The sequence below is a fragment of the Rhinopithecus roxellana genome, chromosome 13 (assembly GCF_007565055.1).
Source record: "Rhinopithecus roxellana isolate Shanxi Qingling chromosome 13, ASM756505v1, whole genome shotgun sequence".
Lineage (NCBI taxonomy): Eukaryota > Metazoa > Chordata > Mammalia > Primates > Cercopithecidae > Rhinopithecus > Rhinopithecus roxellana.
Genome location: NC_044561.1, coordinates 85,073,527 through 85,091,682, shown reverse-complemented (window position 1 = coordinate 85,091,682; position 18,156 = coordinate 85,073,527). Strand labels below are relative to the sequence as shown.

Below are 18,156 nucleotides of genomic sequence, written 5' to 3'. Positions count from 1 at the left end.
GAATCATGGTGGGAGGCAAAAGGCACTTCTTACATCGTGGTGGCAAAAGAAAAATGAGAAAGATGCAAAAGCGGAAACCCCTGATAAAACCATCGGATCTTGTGAGACTTATTCACTACCATGAGAACAGTATGGTGGAAACTGCCCCCATGATTCCATTATCTCCCACTGGGTCTTTCCCACACCGTGTGGGAATTATGGGAATACAATTCAAGATGAGATTTGAGTGGAGACACAGAGCCAAACCATATTATTCCACCCCTGGCCTCTCCAAATCTCATGTCCTCACATTTCAAAACCAATCATGCCTTCCCAACAGTCCCCCAAAGTCTTAACTCATTTCAGCATTAACCCAAAAGTCCACAGTCCCAAGTCTCATCTGAGACAAGGCAAGTCCCTTCCGCCTATGAGCCTGTAAAATCAAAAGCAAGCTAGTTACTTCCTAGATACAGTAGGGGTACAGGTATTGGGTAAATACAGCAGTTCTACATGGGAGAAATAGGCCAAAACAAAGGGGTTACAGGGCCCATGCAAGCTTGAATTACAGCAGGGCAAATTCTAAATGATCTAAAATGATCTCCTTTAACTCCTAATCTTACATCCAGGTCACACTGATGCAAGAGGTAGGTTCCCAAAGTCTTAGGCAGCTCCACCCCTGTGACTTTGCAGGATATAGCCCTCCTGGCTGCTTTCATGAGCTGGCATTGGAAAAGTGTCTGCAACTTTTCCAATTGCACAGTGCAAGCTGTCGGTAGATCTGCCATTCTTGGGTCCGGAGGACAGTGGCCGTCTTCTCACAGCTCCACTGGCAGTGCCCCAGTAGGGACTCTGTGGGGGGCTCTGCACTGCCCTAGCAGAGATTTTTTATAAGGGCCCCACCCCAGCCGCAAACTTTTGCCTGGGCATCCAGGTGTTTCCATCCATCTTCTGAAATCTAGGTGGAGGTTCCCAAACCTCAATTCTTGACTTCTGTGCACCCTCAGGCTCAACACGAAGTGGCAGCTGCCAAGGTTTGAGGCTTGCACCCTCTGAAACCATGGGCCGAGCTGTTCCTTGGCCCCTTTTAGCAATGACTGGAGCGGCTGGGGTGCAGGGCAGCAAGTCCCCAGGCTGCCTTCTAGGCTTCCAGGTCTATGATGGGAGGGGCTGCCATGAATACCTATGGCATGCCCTGGAGATTGTCTTGGGGATTAACATTCAGCTCCTTGTTACTTATGCAAATTTCTGTAGCCAGCTTGAATTTCTCCTCAAAAAATGGGTTTTTCTTTTCTACTGTATTGTCAGGCTGCACATTTTCTGAACTTTCATGTCCTGTTTCCCTTTTAAAATGGATGCTTTTAGCAGCACCCAAATCACTTTTTTTTTTTTTTTTTTTTTTTTTGAGACAGAGTCTTGCTCTGTTGTCCAGGCTGGAGTGCAGTGGTGCGATCTTGGCTCACTGCAACCTCTGCCTCCCAGGTTCAAGTGATTCTCCTGCCTCAGCCTCCCAAGTAGCTGAGATTACAGGTGTGTGCCACTATGCCTGGCTAATTTTTGTATTTTTAGTAGAGACAGGGTTTCACTATGTTGGCCAAGCTGGTCTTGAACTCCTGACCTCAGATGATCCGCCCACCTCAGTCTCCCATAGTGCTAGGATTACAGGCATGAGCCACTATGCCTGTCCTTCAAGTCACCTCTTGAATGCTCTGCTGCTTAGAAATTTCTTCCACCAGATACCCTAAATTGTCTCTCTCAAATTCAGAGTTCCACAGATCTCTAGGGCAGGGACAAAATGCCGCCAGTCTATTTGCTAAAACATAGTAAGAGTCACCTTTGCTCCAATTCCCAACAAGTTCCTTATCTCTATCTGAGATCACCTCAGCCTGGACCTTATTGTTCATATCACTATCAGCATTTTTGTCAAAGCCATTCAACAAGTCTCTAGGAAGTTCCAAACTTTCCCACATTTTCCTGTCTTCTTATGAGCCCTCCAAACTATTTCAGCCTCTGCCTTATACCCAGTTCCAAAGTCATTTCCACATTTTCAGATATTTTTTCAGCAACACCCCACTCCTGGTACCAATTTATTATATTAGTCCGTTTTCGTGCTGCTGATAAAGACATACCCAAGACTGAGAAGAAAAAGAAGTTTAATTGGACTTACAGTTCCACATGGCTGGGTAGGCCTCAGCATCATGGCAGGAGGCGAAAGACACTTCTTAGAGTGCGGTGGCAAGAAACAAATGAAGAAGATGCAAAAGCAGAAACCCCTGATAAACCATCAGATCTCGTGAGGCTTATTCACTACCACGAGAACAGTATGGTGGAAACTGCCCCCATGATTCAAATGATCTCCCATCAGGTCCCTCCCACAACACAAAGGAATTAAGGGAGTGCAATTCAAGATGAGATTTGTCTGGGAACACAGAGCCAAACCATATCAGAGATGTATTTCAAAAAATCTATATACAGTAGTAGTTGGCCCTAGTGGCTCTTTGGATAACAGAGTGATCATATAATATGACCCATATGTGTGTTACCGACTTGATACTAGTGCTGCTTAATATTTAGTGAATGGGTTGAAGGCATAATATAGACGAAGTGAAGCCTAGAGAAGCTGCAAACCCAGTGTTCAATCCTGCATCTCTCTCACTCTAATGAGTTAAAAAAATTTTTTAATGATTTCATAATTTTAAAATTACTATTTTGATTTTAAACAGCTGGGGTTAGTTTTTTATGTCTAGTTTTATGCAAAGGTGTCTACAAACTTTGTATTGAAGTTTGAGCTTTCCAAATAAGTAATACAAAAAGACCTACTTTTTGACACATAAAAATATGATACTAATTATATGGAAATTAACCAATCCTCAGAGTAATTTTATTTCTTTTTTTTTCTTTTTCTTTTTCCTTTTTTTTTTTTTTTTTTTGAGACAAAGTCTCTCTCTGTCGCCCACGCTGGAGTGCAGTGGCGCAATCTCGGCTCACTGCAAGCTCCACCTCCTGGGTTCACGCCATTCTCTTGCCTCAGCCTCCCAAGTAGCTGGGACTACAGGCACACCTGCCACCACGGCCGGCTAATTTTTGTATTTTTAGTAGAGACGGGGTTTTACCGTGTTAGCTGGGATGGTCTTGATCTTCTGACCTTGTGATCTGCCCGCCTTGGCCTCCCAAAGTGTTGGGATTGCAGGCGTGAGCCACTGCACCCGGCCTGAGTAATTTTATTTCTATGTAACCAGTGTTTCTTTCTCATAGACTTCCTTGCCATCCAGGAAGGGATTTCGACACCAGACCACCAAGTTTTTGTATCGCTTGGTGGGATCAGAAGATATGGCTGTGGACCAGAGTATTGTCAGCCCTTATACCTCTCGGATCTTGAAACCTTACATCAGGTATATGGAGAACTAGAGATGTGATGTCAGGTGTGTCATGAGAGCTAATGATTGTGGTTTCTGTGCCCTGTTCTCCTGTTAGAGAGAATAAAGATCGCAAACTGTGAGCAGCATTGGCAAGGACTGAGTTCTGTGCTTCACCTCCAGTTTTGTCCTTTGCTTGTTTCAACTCTGCTTTTTTGCAGAGAACATGGTCCTTTGAAAGAAACTTAAAAAGCAAGAATAAATTAACTGAAAGATTGCTTTGTGATTATCATAATCATTATTTTATTATTATTATTATTTTTTTTTGAGACAGACTCTCGCCCTGTCACCCAGGCTGGGGTGCAGTGGTGCAATCTTGGCTCACTGTAACCTCTGCCTCCGGGGTTCAGGGAATTCTCTTGCCTCAGCCTTCTGAGTAGCTGGGATTATAGGCATGCACCACCAAGCCCAGCTAATTTTTATATTTTTAGCAGAGACAGGGTTTCACCATGTTGGCCAAGCTGGTCTTGAACTCCTGACCTCAAGTGATCCACCCGGCTTGGCCTCCCAAAGTGCTGGGATTACAGGCATGAGCCACTGGGCCCGGCCCTCATTATGTTATTTTAAATACTAAAGTTGTATATTTTTAGTCTGAAGTGGAAAAATGTGAAAGACGTCTCAGTTGAGCCTCCATCTGGACTGGATGTATATGAAACAGTTTCCAATAATGAATCTCATTGTCCAGGCAATGAAGTGGAAGCTGAGCTTGCTAGAGAGGTCCCAGCAGTGTCTGGCACTGTAAATGAGAGCACATTATTGCACTCATTACACTACAGCTGCCCTGCAGCTCCATGATCACCCTCACCCTCCATGCCAGCACCACATTCCTGGGCAGGCACAGTGAGAAGCTGTTTGTGAGCCTGCTCCAAGCTCACTTTGTCTCTGGTGTTCCCCAAATGCCCCACAAAGTTGAATGTTCCCTCTTCTGGCCTCCAAGGCACTGGTGATGCATCCTCATGCCTGACTCCTCGGAGTGAATCTGATGCTGTTTCTGTTTCCTCACTTTGTTCATGAAGGCACCTGGCACAGTCCCTGGTGGTTACAGAGGGCTTTAGCCTGATGAATGTTCAGAGTGAATTTTAGATTTCATACATAAAAGTATAGCTGTAATCAAGCCAGCTTCATGTAAAACAGTGCAGGTTACTTTAAAGTTTCAAGCAGATCAAAGAGTTTATATGAGTCAAAAAGCTAGGAATAATACCAGGTATTTTTCTTGACTTAAATTTGTTTATCTTCTGTGGTACCGGAGGCGTGATTATGAAACAAAGCCACCCAAACTGCAGCTCCTGTCACAGATTCGTTCCCACCTGCACAGGAGCGACCCTCACTGGACGCCGGAGCCCGACGCGCCTCTCGATTACTGTTACGTGCGGCCAAATCACATCCCAACGATCAACTCCATGTGTCAGGAGTTTTTTTGGCCTGGTATGTTCCCCCTCCCAAACCAGGCGGGTCATTTTTCTGTACAGTCCATTCTAGCAATTTTTAAAATTAGTTTATGTGATATCCTTAAGATTTTTATTTATGATTTCATTTAGTTTGGCTCTGCTAATATAGAAATACTAAAATACAAATACTTCTTGTTTTCCTAAAATCTAGAAGAAGCCAGCAATAAACAGTGTTTTTGTTTGTTTCTCTTCCCTGTTTGTCTCTGCTTCCAGAGTAAAAGATTCATCCTGTTTTGCTTCTGCATATATTTAGATACCAGGTAATGTCTATCAAAGATACACAGACTGGTAGCTTGGGCGTGTTTGAACACTTTTGTTTTTGGCTTAATAATTCTTTATGTTTATTTAGCTGTTCCTTAGAGAGTGTTAGTGCAGCCAGAAGGTGTTTTTTAAAAGCCAAATACCCTGATCACAGACTTTGAGAATAAGGGTAGACCCAGTACAATTTGTCATTTTATCAGCCTTAACAAAATTGCCTCTGAAGACTAAAGTCATTAATTAAAGGAACACATTTTCATTGCTAAATATAAACTGTTCTTTGTGGATCTGCTTTCCCATGCTGCCTTAAAACCTAAAGGAAATAATACATACCTTTCAGATGTTAGATACGATTTCATCAAGATTAGAGCTGTGTCGTCTTTATTGTCACATAATCACATAACCGTGCATGTGGTGGCAGAGCTGCACTCACTCTTTGGGAGTCATTTTTGAGCCAAAAGTAACATTCTGGGAGCATCTCCTGCTTCCTGCCCTTATGTTAGGTGCCTTCCATACATTATGCATTGAACCATATTTTACTTATTTTTTGTGAAAGGTATCATTTGTACAAAAGAGCTTATAAATCATATGTGTGTGGGGTAAAGGATGTGATAGAACACGCTTGGGGGATCTTTATTCAACCCTGTCAGGTCTAGGTGTGCTCTTCATGTTACACATCGCAGGAACGGAGTCTCTGAGACATTTTGAAATGTGCCAAGCCACACATGGTAGAGGAGGCTGAGTTCAAAGCCAGCTGTGTCCAATTCTGAACTTGTGCACTGCTACCTACCCTATTCTGCCACTCTTCTTTGAACATATGTACTTAGAAAATACTATGTTAATTTCAATGTTTTCTAAAATTCACTCTTATTTTTATGATCTGGATGTGTGGTATCTATGTTACCTCCAGTTTTGGTGGTTTTTGTATTTTTTAGCATGCAGGTGTAGCCATGTGTACCTGCTGAACAGCTTGGTGTTCCTTAATTCTCAAAGGCATGTGGTTTGAGTCTCTGATGGTTTGTTTTCTTAGGCATTGACCTGTCTGAGTGTCTGCAGTACCCAGACTTCAGTGTTGTTGTTCTTTATAAGAAAGTCATCATTGCCTTTGGCTTCATGGTTCCCGACGTGAAATACAATGAAGCTTACATTTCATTTCTCTTTGTCCACCCTGAATGGAGAAGAGCAGGAATTGCAACTTTCATGATCTATCATCTGATTCAGGTAAGTTGTCTATGTTTATGATTTATCACCTGTGTCTGGGCTCCCCTGAATAACCTGGAGGAGGAATGAAGCTAAGCTAGCCCTTCCCAGCATGGCCCAATGGAATGGTTTCCTTGGAAACCAAGTGAAGAAAGCCAGTCATCAGCATTCATGAGGTTGTCAAAGCACACAGACAAGAATCTCCGACCCTGTAAAATAAGATTATTATTTAGACCCAGCTTTCATAGAAACCAGTTTGTGAACATGTGTAGTAAATAAAATGAGAAAACACCAAAAGCAAGAGCTTTAGGGTAGACTATTCATATTAGTAATAGCTGCTGCTCTTAGGATCATCACCTTCGCAACTCAGAGAAGTGAGGGTAGGACTATTATTTTTATTTTTTAAAATATTTGTAAACATTTTAGCACAACTGTATCAATAAGAATATATATATATATTTTGAGACAAGGTCTCATTCTGTCACCCAGGCTGGAGTGGGCACAATCATAGCTCACTGCAGCCTCAACCTCCTGGGCTCAAGTGATTTTCCCGCCTCAGCCTTCTGGGTAGCCAGGACCACAGGCGCACAGTACCATGCCTGGCTGATTTTTTGTAGGGACAGGGTCTCACTGTGTTGCCTGGTCTGTACTTGAACTCCTGGATTCAAGCAATCCTCCCACCTCAGCCTCCCAAGTGCTAGGATTATGGGCATGAGCCACCGTGCCTAGCTACATATTTTATTATTGCTGATAGTTTTTAATTTTACTATCACTGTATAAGGCTGATATGAACCTTCTAAGATTTGATTCTAGTATTGAATTATAATTCATCCTTTGATATATTTGTATCACCTTTGAAGAAAACACACCATACACCAACATCAAAAAACATGCAAGGATTTTTTTCCCCTAGAGTTTTTTTAGTCAGCTTTTACTTAGAAACCATTTGGTATGGAGGATTATACGTTATGCAGGCAAGATTCCTTTTAAAGAGGAGATGAAGATGATAAAAGTTGTTTCTCCAATTTTTAATGAAACTTGCTTAATAATTCCCAAATGTTGGCAGGAACCTTGAGAACCATTTTCCTAGAAATTGCTTTCCTTCTCTCCTTAGGCGGTGACTGTGTAAATCACTCACTGAGTAATTAATATGTGCTACTTTGGGTGGTGGTTTTCTCTTGAGAGTTTCTCAGTTATTTCTACAGCACTCCCTTTCTCTGCCCCATCCCACCCAAGAGTTGATCTCTCAGTATGCATCTTTTTAACCTAGGAGAGCACTTAGAGGATTTGCTGCCTTATCTGTCACTGGTAAGGGCCTGAAGACAGGGCAGCAATAGTACTTTGTCCTTGTGTGTGTGTGTCCTTGGTGCCCAGCATGAGGGCTGTACAGAGTCAGTCCCTGCTGAGTGTTTGCAAGGCCAGTGGAGGAGTGGTTCATCTTTGCAGGTGGGCACCTTCCCCTCCAGCCAGACCATACACCTGAGGGCCCAAACATTGGTGGCGCACAGTCGCTGGTACTCAATGATGGCTACGGTGAGATCACGTATATTTGCAATCTTGCAAACACTAACATGACCCCTCAAAATTTGCTTTAAAAACTTACAAGGTGCTCTTGTCCCTGGCATACTAGTAAGTGCTCTCTTGACCTAAAAATTCCTATGGATACACATGGAAGTTAAGCAGAGAAAGCAGGTAGCTATCAGATGACGGTCAACAAAGGAGTTCTTAGAGGCCTGAGAGGACCATGGGTTATAAATCTCAAGGACTCTATCAACTTCAGTATTTCAGTGCCTTCTTTATTAAAAAGTAAGTTCTTAAATGATAGGACTTTTGGGACACCTTACTCTGTGTAGCTGATTAAATAATCTAAGGACTTGCCTTGTGTTGATAGAATGATTGTTACTCTTTTCCCCTAAGATTAGGTCAAAGCTGAATGTAGAAATCTCAGTTCTAAGAAGCTAATTCTGTCAGTTTTAGAGAGACAGAAGGTGGACTTTGGGATTCAGAAGGTCTATACAAGGGCCTCAGGTTTTATAATTACATTCTTAATATTTCATGTTTGTACACATAATTTAGCAGGCTTAGTAAGGAATTTTTACAGGTTTTGGGGAGGTGCAAGATAACATCTAGTTTTAAAAACAAAATTTATTTTGTTCTATATTTATTCAAGGTTATCATAGTGTTGGGTATTGAAATGTTTGACATACTTAAAGGTAATTGAGTTATAAATAATAAAGCTGACAATAGTAATATCCCCATTGATCCTTTGCTTCAAAGAAAAATAAAAAATGCCCAAAATACTATCGATTTCCTTGGTCTTGTGAATGTTTTGATCAGCAGCAAAATGTCATTCTGTTTCCAGCTGTTGCTAGGTGTTACAATGTCTCAGCCTCAGTCTCTGATTTCTCCAGTTTCCATAACTAACTGCCTACACTTAAAAGCGTTTCTTCACCTACTCATTTTCCCTCAGGCCTTTCCATTTTTATCTTGTATTTTTCCACTCTTTTGGCAGACCTGCATGGGCAAGGACGTAACCCTTCACGTCTCAGCAAGCAACCCCGCTATGCTACTGTACCAGAAGTTTGGATTCAAGACTGAAGAATATGTATTAGATTTCTATGATAAATATTACCCGTTGGAGAGTACAGAGTGTAAACACGCATTCTTTCTGAGGCTCCGGCGCTGATGTGAATACAGCTCAAACAGAAATGCATGCACTATTGGAGGACAGATGGTGGAACAATCACTAAAGGCAGTGATTGATTTCACAGGGAGTCCTGATCTTCTCTGTGATTACATGGTCCTTCAAACTCCCAACCAAAGTGAGAAAAGCGGCATGCAGTGAAATGAGCAGTGAGCAGCCCTTTAGCAAAATCACCCTCCAGTCCTGCCTGGAGATGCCTTCAGCCAGCATCCCAGACTCCACAGTTAAATGAACCATGTCATGGTCCTCCTTCCACCTGACGGTTTGTAAGAGTGAAAGAGCATCTAACCTGATGCTCTTGGAGAGAGAGAACCTGTCTGTCGTAACTTAAAGGATGAGAAAATGTGGTGTAGCTATTAAAGATTCATGCAGTCCCAAGAGGCACTGTCCTGTCCTGGGATGATGAGAGATTATGAGATGATTTCATAAACGGAATCCAACCCTGTGCCCAGCCATTGATATGTTGTCGTTGAATCAAGGAGGATTTCTAGGGCACTGAAGTTTCGTTATTTCTTTTGCTGACTTTGGTTACAGTCAGAAAAAATAAACTAGATGTTTGTGTCTACATGTTCTACCTGTTCTGCCTATTAGCATCTTCCTGCAGGGACTTGGACCCATGGCCTGGGAGGTTGGTTTGGGATTGGGGTTGTTGGGCAGCCTGCCATTCACCTGGCTTATCCTGGCACTTCTCATGCCCAAGACAGTTGTTTCACAGGAGTGGAGGTGTGGGTGATGCAAGTAGAACCCTCTGTAGATGTACCCTGTATGGTCTGCAGGACTAGACTATTTGCCTTATTTGTGGCTGTTGGAGATAGACTGTCAATTAGGTTGTTTGTGATCCAACAAGAACATTTACAAAAGTATCAGGTGTTCTCAAATAAAAAGCTTTCTTTGCACAATCCATGGCCAGAGCTTCGATCTAGTCGGTTTGCTTTCAAACCCTCTTTAATTAAGATCAGTGGTTCTTAACTTTTTGGGACATGGATCACTTTGAGAATCCAAAGAAAGCTGAATGCTCTCTAGAAAACTGTCACGCACATTTAAAATTTTGTATCAGGGATCTGTCGAGCACAAGTTAAGAACATCTGTTCTAGAAGCAGTACTTGCAGCCAGCTCGAATTCCTTTGTGTAAGAGAGAATGTGTTGAGCTCCCACATTAAGCCAATCTGGAAGCTGTTCAGTCATCTGGGGAAAGAGTCGAGGCTCCATTTCATTTGTGAGAGGAACTGTAGCAGCACTGTCTTATCTATTTCTTTCCTTTTCTTTACCTCCCACCCTGCCTCCCAAGAGTTTTCTGAGTTTTCTGCCTCTTTGAAAGGTTTTTGCTGACAGAATGGATTGTAACACCACGAAGTAAAATTGAGGAGACAACATTTCCACATATGTAAACCAACTTGTGATTGTTGTATGTGAATGTCAGGCATTTGTTGTTGCAAAGCGGGGCTCAAATAATTGTCTCTATAACTTCAAGGAGCTGAGGAAGGCTGTGATTGCTTTTACTGACTCTGTTCACATTTTTTTTTAATTTTGAGAAATTTTAGAAACCCTTTTCATCTCTTTTTTCTTTTTTTAATTTTGAGAGGGTCTCACTTTGTCACCCAGGCTGCAGTGAAGTGGCACTGGCGCGATCTTGGCTCACTGCAACCTCCACCTCCCAGGTTTAAGCGATTCTTCTGCCTCAGCCTCTTGAATAGCTGGGACCACAGGAATACGCCACCACGCCTGGCTAATTTTTTGTGTTTTTGGTAGAGATGGGGTTTCACCATGTTTTCCAGGCTGGTCTCGAACTCCTGAGCTCAAGTGATCTGCACATCTTGGCCTCCCAAATTGCTGAGATTAACAGGCATAAGCCACCACACCTGGCCTATGAGATATTTTAATCATACACAGAGAGAATGATGCCACAAACCCCATCACCCATATTCAATAATTGTTGAAATTCTGTCTCATTTGCTTCATTTATCCTTTTTTTTTTTTTTTTTTTTTGCTAAAATATCTTAAGGTAAATTCTAGATACCATATAATTTTACCACTACTTACTCAGATAGGTATTTCTAAAAAATAAGGATATTTTCTTATATAATTTCATGTTCATTATCAGTCTTTTAACAAGATGAACACGTTTGGAATTATCTAGTAGTCAACCTGTAGTCACACCTTTCGAATTGTCTTAGAAATTCCTTTTACAGTTGGTTTGTTGGATCAGCGGCCAAGCAGGGTCCACATAAGTGACTTAACTGTCCTGTCTCCACTGCCTGTCCGTCTAGAGTGCCTCTGCCTTATTACTGCGCTGCCACCGACAACATCAGTTGTCCCGTGTTGTGTCCCATATATGGGTTGTCTGTTGCATCCTTGTTGTGTCTTTCGTGGGGCAGGACTGACTGGACAAAGTGAGGAGTGGACCTGTGCTTGTCTCTTTAGCAGAGAGTGGGGACAGCTGACTCCCTGCCCCACTCCGGTCCCTGCTTGGGTGTTGGGGCAGGGCCATTTCCCAGGGATGGGCTTGGTGGCCCCTGTGTGGGGGGCAGCTATTGGTTTTGATCTGCCTTTCTCTCTGGCCCTTCTGAGCTAGCCCTGTAGTAAACCCTTAGCTAGTCCTCTAGAAGTGAGTCTCCACAGTGCCAGACTTGGGGCTGGGTTGCGGAAGAGCCGTGTTTTGGTGGATTTACAGTCAAAATTTACTGTGAAGTTTCAGAATATCAAGTAAGGAGGAAGCCTTGCTTTTTCATGCCACAGAAGCGAGAATGAGTTCTGAATGAGTTCTGACAAGCTGAAGAACTCTGCCTTCAATTGTGTGTTCATGAGAGAGTCTGGATTGTCCCCTTGGGAGGTGGCCTGGAGTAGCCAGGTGGGCCTTCGGGATCCGTAGGGGGGTGTAGGAATTCTGATTAATTATTGTCCATATTTACCCAGTCTTTTTCTAGGGAGGTTGAGCTCTGTTTACAGCAGGATGTTTAAGAACCAGAAACATAATTTTAAATTTTCTAAAGGCAGTTAACGTATTTTACATAAAGTTCTCATCACCTGAAAGCCACATTGCCTTGAGACCTTTCCTGGAACTGTCTCCTGCAAGTGGTTTGGTGTCTTCACTACAGCCCTGGAGAGAAGCATCCAGGTTGACCCCACCATGTGGGATCTAACAGCAGGAAGTTGCAGTAAAAACATGATGTACCTCAGAACTGGGAATGGCCATGGGGTCATGAGACTTCCTTAATACATACCTAAGTCACATACTTGTGAGTGCGTTAGTACATACTTGACTCTGAGAAACGCATTATAGTTATTTATTAGGAACAAGTTCACAGTCTTAGTGAATGTCGTGCTTCAGCTTCCTCATCTGTAAAACAGGGTTGGTGAGACCCACCTCACACGTTTGTAGTGATAGGAACAACAAGGTCAAGAAAATCACAAACGGAGGACCCTGAATTCAAAGCCAGGCAGTCTGGCACCACAGCCTGCAGCCTTCACCGCTCTGGCTAAGCCTTGGGGAGGGGGCTGGGAGGTGGGGGGGTAGTTTAGGGGGTCTGTGTGTGTGTGGCTCAGTACTGCCCCCAGTGCCCGGAGTGGTGCCCAGCACAGAGCCAGTACTCCACACATTGGATGAAGGAGGGAGGAAATGAACTGTGTGTACCAGGAGTTCAATGTGATGAGAGACCTCAGTAATGCCTCTTGTTTTTTTCACTTTTTAAATATTATGGGCATGGAAACTTTCTGTTTATCACAAATCATAGGTGTTTCTCATTGCACTCAGCCCCTTCTCTTTGCCTGGATAGGTAAAGGCAGCTCTTAGCCTCTTAGAACCTTACAACATTATATACAGGTTACCCCATGCCAGAAAAATCTCTACAAAAGTAACCAAAGACTGCAGTAAAATTTCAGTTTTATGAGCTGAAGGAAAAGACTGATGGCTGCTCAGGTTAAGAGGCTGGAAGATGGATAGTTTGTGCTGTCACAGATGGAATGGCTCCAGGTAAGCCCACATGTGTGAAGGGCAGCTCAGTCTTCCCCTGTAGCTTTGCTGCTTGTATAAGGGAATTTTATTGCAGGTGACATCAGAGTGTAGGTCTGGAAGGCCACTGGCCCAAGCATGGTGACGAAGTCCACCTAGAAACACAGAAGACCCAAGAAACATTCTGTCCAGCAGAGCAGGTTCCCGGTGCGTCACGTGTGAATCCCCTCAGCCCTTGGGATAGCCAGAGCTCCTCGGGGTTTGTCTGCTCTGGGTGCAGTCAGTAATGTGCTGACAAATGACCACAGACGGGGGTGAGGCAGGGAGAGGGGGAGCAGTAAACCAAGCCCCTGACTTGTAGTGTTTGCTGGTTTCCATGGTGAAATACTGTTACTGTGGCCAATCTTTTTCTTTTTTTTTTTTTTTTGAGACGGAGTCTCGCTCTCGCCTGGGCTGGAGTGCAGTGGCCGGATCTCAGCTCACTGCAAGCTCTGCCTCCTGGGTTTACGCCATTCTCCTGCCTCAGCCTCCGGAGTAGCTGGGACTACAGACGCCCGCCACCTCGCCCGGCTAGTTTTTTTTGTATTTTTTTTTTTTTTAGTAGAGACGGGGTTTCAGGATGGTCTCGATCTCCTGACCTCGTGATCCGCCCATCTCGGCCTCCCAAAGTGCTGGGATTACAGGCTTGAGCCACCGTGCCCGGCCTTTTTTTTTTTTTTTTTTTTTTTTTTTTTTTTTTTTTTTTTGAGACGGAGTTTCGCTCTTGTCACCCAGGGTGGAGTGCAATGGCACGATCTTGGCTCACGGCAACCTCCGCCTCCCGGGTTCAAGTGATTCTCCTGCCTCAGCCTCCCAAGTAGCTGGGATTACAGGCGTGTGCCACCATGACCACCATACCCAGCTAATTTTTGTATTTTTTTTTTTTTTGAGACAGAGTTTCACAGTGTCGCCCAGGCTGGAGTGCAGTGGCACGATCTCAGTTCACTGCAAGCTCTGCTTTCCAGGTTCATGACATTCCCCTGCCTCAGCCTCCCCAGTAGCTGGGACTACAGGCGCCCGCCACCATGCCCAGCTAATTTTTTGTATTTTTAGTAGAGACGGGGTTTCACCGTGTTAGCCGGGATGGCCTCGATCTCCTGACCTCATGATCCACCCGCCTTGGCCTCAGAAAGTGCTGAGATTACAGGTGTGAGCCACCGCCCCCTGCCTAATTTTTGTATTTTTAGTAGAGATGGGATTTCACCATGTTGGCCAGACTGGTCTCGGACTCCCGACCTCAGGTAATCCGCCCACCTTGGCCTTCCCAAGTGCTAGGATTACAGGCATGAGCCACCGCACCCAATACCACGGCCAATTTTCAAGCTACCAATGTGATGTCACTAAACCCAGAGGTAGAAAGATGTGTATAGTAGCCACCATTATATTGTATTTCTGTCACACAGAAACAATAGATGTAAGTTACCTCAGAAGCACAGGTAATAGTAACAAGCAGTCACATAATTGTCATGTAGTAAGTTGTTATGTTTGTTTGTATTTTACAGAGATAGGGTCTTGCTATGTTGGCCAAGGTAGTCTTAAACTCCTGGCCTCAAGCAATCCTCCCACCTCAGCCTCACAAAGTGCTGGGATTATAGGCATTAGCCACTGCACCTGGCTGACATTTAGTACGTTTTGAGTATTGATTTTAAATATGATTGATATAATTGTAAATTTATATAATTTAACTTTTAATAATGACTTTGGAAATCTAACCACCAGCTCCTGATGCAGCCACCTCAGGGCTGGGCAGATTGGGGTCTGATGGCTTGCCTGGAGGTCCCATAAGCAGCAGATGTGAGCAGCTCCTGGAGCTCACCACATGCGGCCCACATCGTCAGCCTGGGCAAGGATGGAGCTGCTTCCCGAGGAGTTCCTGTGCTGCCAGAGGTAGCCAGTGGGGGCGGACTAGGAAGGTCAGGGAGGCTTTCTGGAGGCCCTGGGAGGCCCAGGTTGCAGCCTCACACACACTGGATTGTCTGTGGCTTTTGTAGCTTCCAAGCTGGCTGCAGGGAGACCACTTTACTGAACACATTCTATGGCTTAAAGCAGTGGTCCCCAACCTTTTTGGCACCAGATAGCAGTTTTGTGGAAGACAGTTTTTCCATGAACTGGGGTTGAGGGGGGAATGGTTTCAGGATGATTCAAGCACATTACATTTATTGTGCACTTTATTATTATTACATTGAAATATATAATGGAATAATTATAAAAGTCACCATAAGGTAGAATCAGTGGGAGCCTTAACCTTGCTTTTTTGCAGCTAGATGGTCCCATCTGGGGGTGATGGGAGACAGTGACAGATCATAGGGCATTAGATTCTCATAAGGAGAATCTAATCTCATAAGGAGAACCTAGATCCCTTAAATATGCAGTCCACAATAGGGTTCACACTCCTGTGAGAATCTAATGCCACTGCTGATCTGACAGGAGGCAGAGCTCAGGTGATCATGCGAGCCATGGGGAGCAGCTGTAAATACAGATGAAGCTTTGCTCACTTGTCCACTGCTCACCTCCTGCTGTGCAGCCCCGTTCCTAACAAGCCACAGACCAGTACTGGTTCATGGTCTGGGGATTTGAAACCCCTAGTTTGGAGCTTTCCTGCCACTTAAAAACACATGACTTGAAAAAAAGTCTTTTGGATTCATATTCCACTCACATATTCACAATTATCAACGTTACATTTGTCCATTGGAAAAAAAGATGGACTGCTAAGACTCTTCTAGTTTCAAGTCTTAGAAATTTTCAGATTCTAAAGAAAGGAAGGTTAAATTTTTAAAAATTTATCTATTTATTTTTGAGACAGCATCTTTGTCGCCCAGTCTGGGGTTCAGTGGTGCCATCTCACTGCAGCCTCCTCCTTCAGGTGCACGCGATTTTCATGCCTCAGCCTCCTGAGTAGCCGGGATTACAGGTGCATGCCACCACCCCTTGCTAATCTTTTTGTATTTTTAGTAGAGACAGGGTTCACCATATTGGCCAGGCTGGTCTCAAACTCCCGACCTCAGGTAATCCACACACCTCGGCCTCCCAAAATGCAGGATTACAGGTGTGAGCCTCCGTGCCCAGCCAGGAAGGTTAAATATTTTATCACCTACTTTTGTCAATGTTTCTCATTGGTGACAATCAAGAACTAGAAGAGAGAACTGTTAACATCTGTGATTGCCGGGCGTGGTGGCTCACGCCTGTAATCCCAGCACTTTGGGAGGCCGAGGCAGGCGGATCATAAGGTTAGGAGATTGAGACCATCCTGGCTAACACGGTGAAACCCCGTCGCCACTAAAAATACAAAAAGTTAGCCGGGCGTGGTGGCGGGTGCCTATAGTACCAGCTACTGGTGAGGCTGAGGCAGAAGAATCACTTGAACCCAGGGGCGGAGCTTGCAGTGAGCCCAGATCACGCCACCGCACTCCAGCCTGGGCGAAAGAGTGAGACTCTGTCTTTAAAAAAAAAAAAAACAAAACAAAAATTCGTGATTAGGAATTGTATGCAACCGTTTCAAGGTAATATCTGATATTTTTTAAATGTCCATGAAAACCAGATCAAGTTTCTCATGAAAATATTTGAAGAGATTTTATTTGAAAATGATATATAAATTCAATATTTAGTACATTATCTTGCTTTGTCCTAAGAATGTAAAAATGGTTTTCTTCACTAAGCTCTAAGTGGGTGCGTTCATCCTTCTGGCGTGTCCAGTATGTGGCACAGATACTCTTTTATTTGTGCCCCATGACTCGGGGAGAATGCTTATGGGCCACCTCTGCTATCCAGTAACAGCCGAAGGACATTCTCAGAGCCATTGTCTCAGCAACTCCATGAGGTGGTCCTGTAATTGCCTTCATTTTATAGAAGAGAAACGTGAGGCTCGAGAGGTAAAGAAACTCCCCAAGGATGCACAGATAGTAAAGTAGGGCTAATGGTTAGAGAGTAATGCCAAGGCTAGGCCACAGATGGAAGGGATTGTAAGGGAATATTCTGTGTTCTTTTTTTTATTTTTGAGACAGTGTCTTGATCTGTTGCCAGGCTGGAGTGCAATGGCACCATCTCGGCCCACTGCAACCCCTGCCTCTGAGGTTCAAGCAATTCTGCCTCAGCCTCTCAAGTAGCTAGGATTACAGGCTCCCACCACCACACCCAGCTAATTTTTTTTGTATTTTTTTTGTATTTTTTTTTTGAGACAGAGTCTCACACTGTTGCCCAGGCTGGAGTGCAGTGGCACGATCTTGGCTCACTGCAGCCTCGGCCTCCCGGTTTCAAGCAATTCTCCTGCCTCAGCCTCCCAAGTAGCTGGGATTACAGGCACCAGCCACCACGCTCGGCTAATTTTTTTGTATTTTTAGTAGAGATGGGGTTTCACTATGCTGGTCAGGCTGGTCTTGAACTCCTGACCTTGTGATCCACCCGCCTCAGCTTCCCAAAGTGCTGGGATTACAGGCGAGAGCTACTGCACCTGACCTAATTTTTTGTATTTTTAGTAAAGATGGGGTTTTGCCATGTTGGCCGTGGCTGGTCTCAAACTTCTGACCTCAGGTGATCAGCCCACCTCAGCCTCCCAAAGTGCTGGCATTACAGACATGAGCCACTGCGCCTGGCCTATTCTATGTTCTTTAAGGTTTATGGCATTTGTAAGTTGTTTGTTTTTATTTTATTTTATTTTATTTATTTGTTTTTATTTTTAATTATTTCTTTTTTGAGACAGAGTCTTACTCTGTTGCCAAGGTTGGAGTGCAGTGGCGTGATCTTGGCTCACTGCAAGCCCTGCCTCCCAGGTTCACTCCATTCTCCGGCCTCAGTCTCCCGAGTAGCTGGGACTACAGGCGCCTACCACCACGCCTGGCTAATTTTTTTCTATTTTTAGTAGAGACGGGGTTTCACCTTGTTAGCCAGGATGGTCTCGATCTCCTGACCTCGTGATGCGCCCGCCTCTGCCTCCCAAAGTGCTGGAATTACAGGCGTGAGCCTCCATACCTGGCAGCTATTTGTTTTTAAAGACAAGTCTAGCTTTAAAAATGGAAGCAACTTGATCAAAATTCTGTTACAAAATTTTTGAAAACATTGAAGTTTAATGTTAGATAAACTAAATTTAGAGAACTATATGAGAGGCCATGTGCTGATGCCTCCCCACATTACATTTTACTCAGCAAATAATAATGCCTTTATTTGCTAAAA

The 18,156-nt window shown here is 44.0% G+C and overlaps 1 protein-coding gene across 1 annotated transcript in view; it reads left to right on the top strand.

The window, feature by feature from the left end:
* The window catches only part of KAT14 (lysine acetyltransferase 14), a 45,184-nt gene extending 35,283 nt beyond the window's left edge, over window positions 1-9,901 (top strand). The window contains exons 7-10 of the mRNA XM_010381487.2: window positions 3,232-3,368; window positions 4,642-4,817; window positions 6,129-6,319; window positions 8,811-9,901. Of these exons, the coding sequence (XP_010379789.2) occupies window positions 3,232-3,368; window positions 4,642-4,817; window positions 6,129-6,319; window positions 8,811-8,984 (678 nt within the window). The 3' untranslated portion in view covers window positions 8,985-9,901. The remainder of the gene's footprint in view (window positions 1-3,231; window positions 3,369-4,641; window positions 4,818-6,128; window positions 6,320-8,810) is intronic.
* Window positions 9,902-18,156: the final 8,255 nt, after the last annotated feature.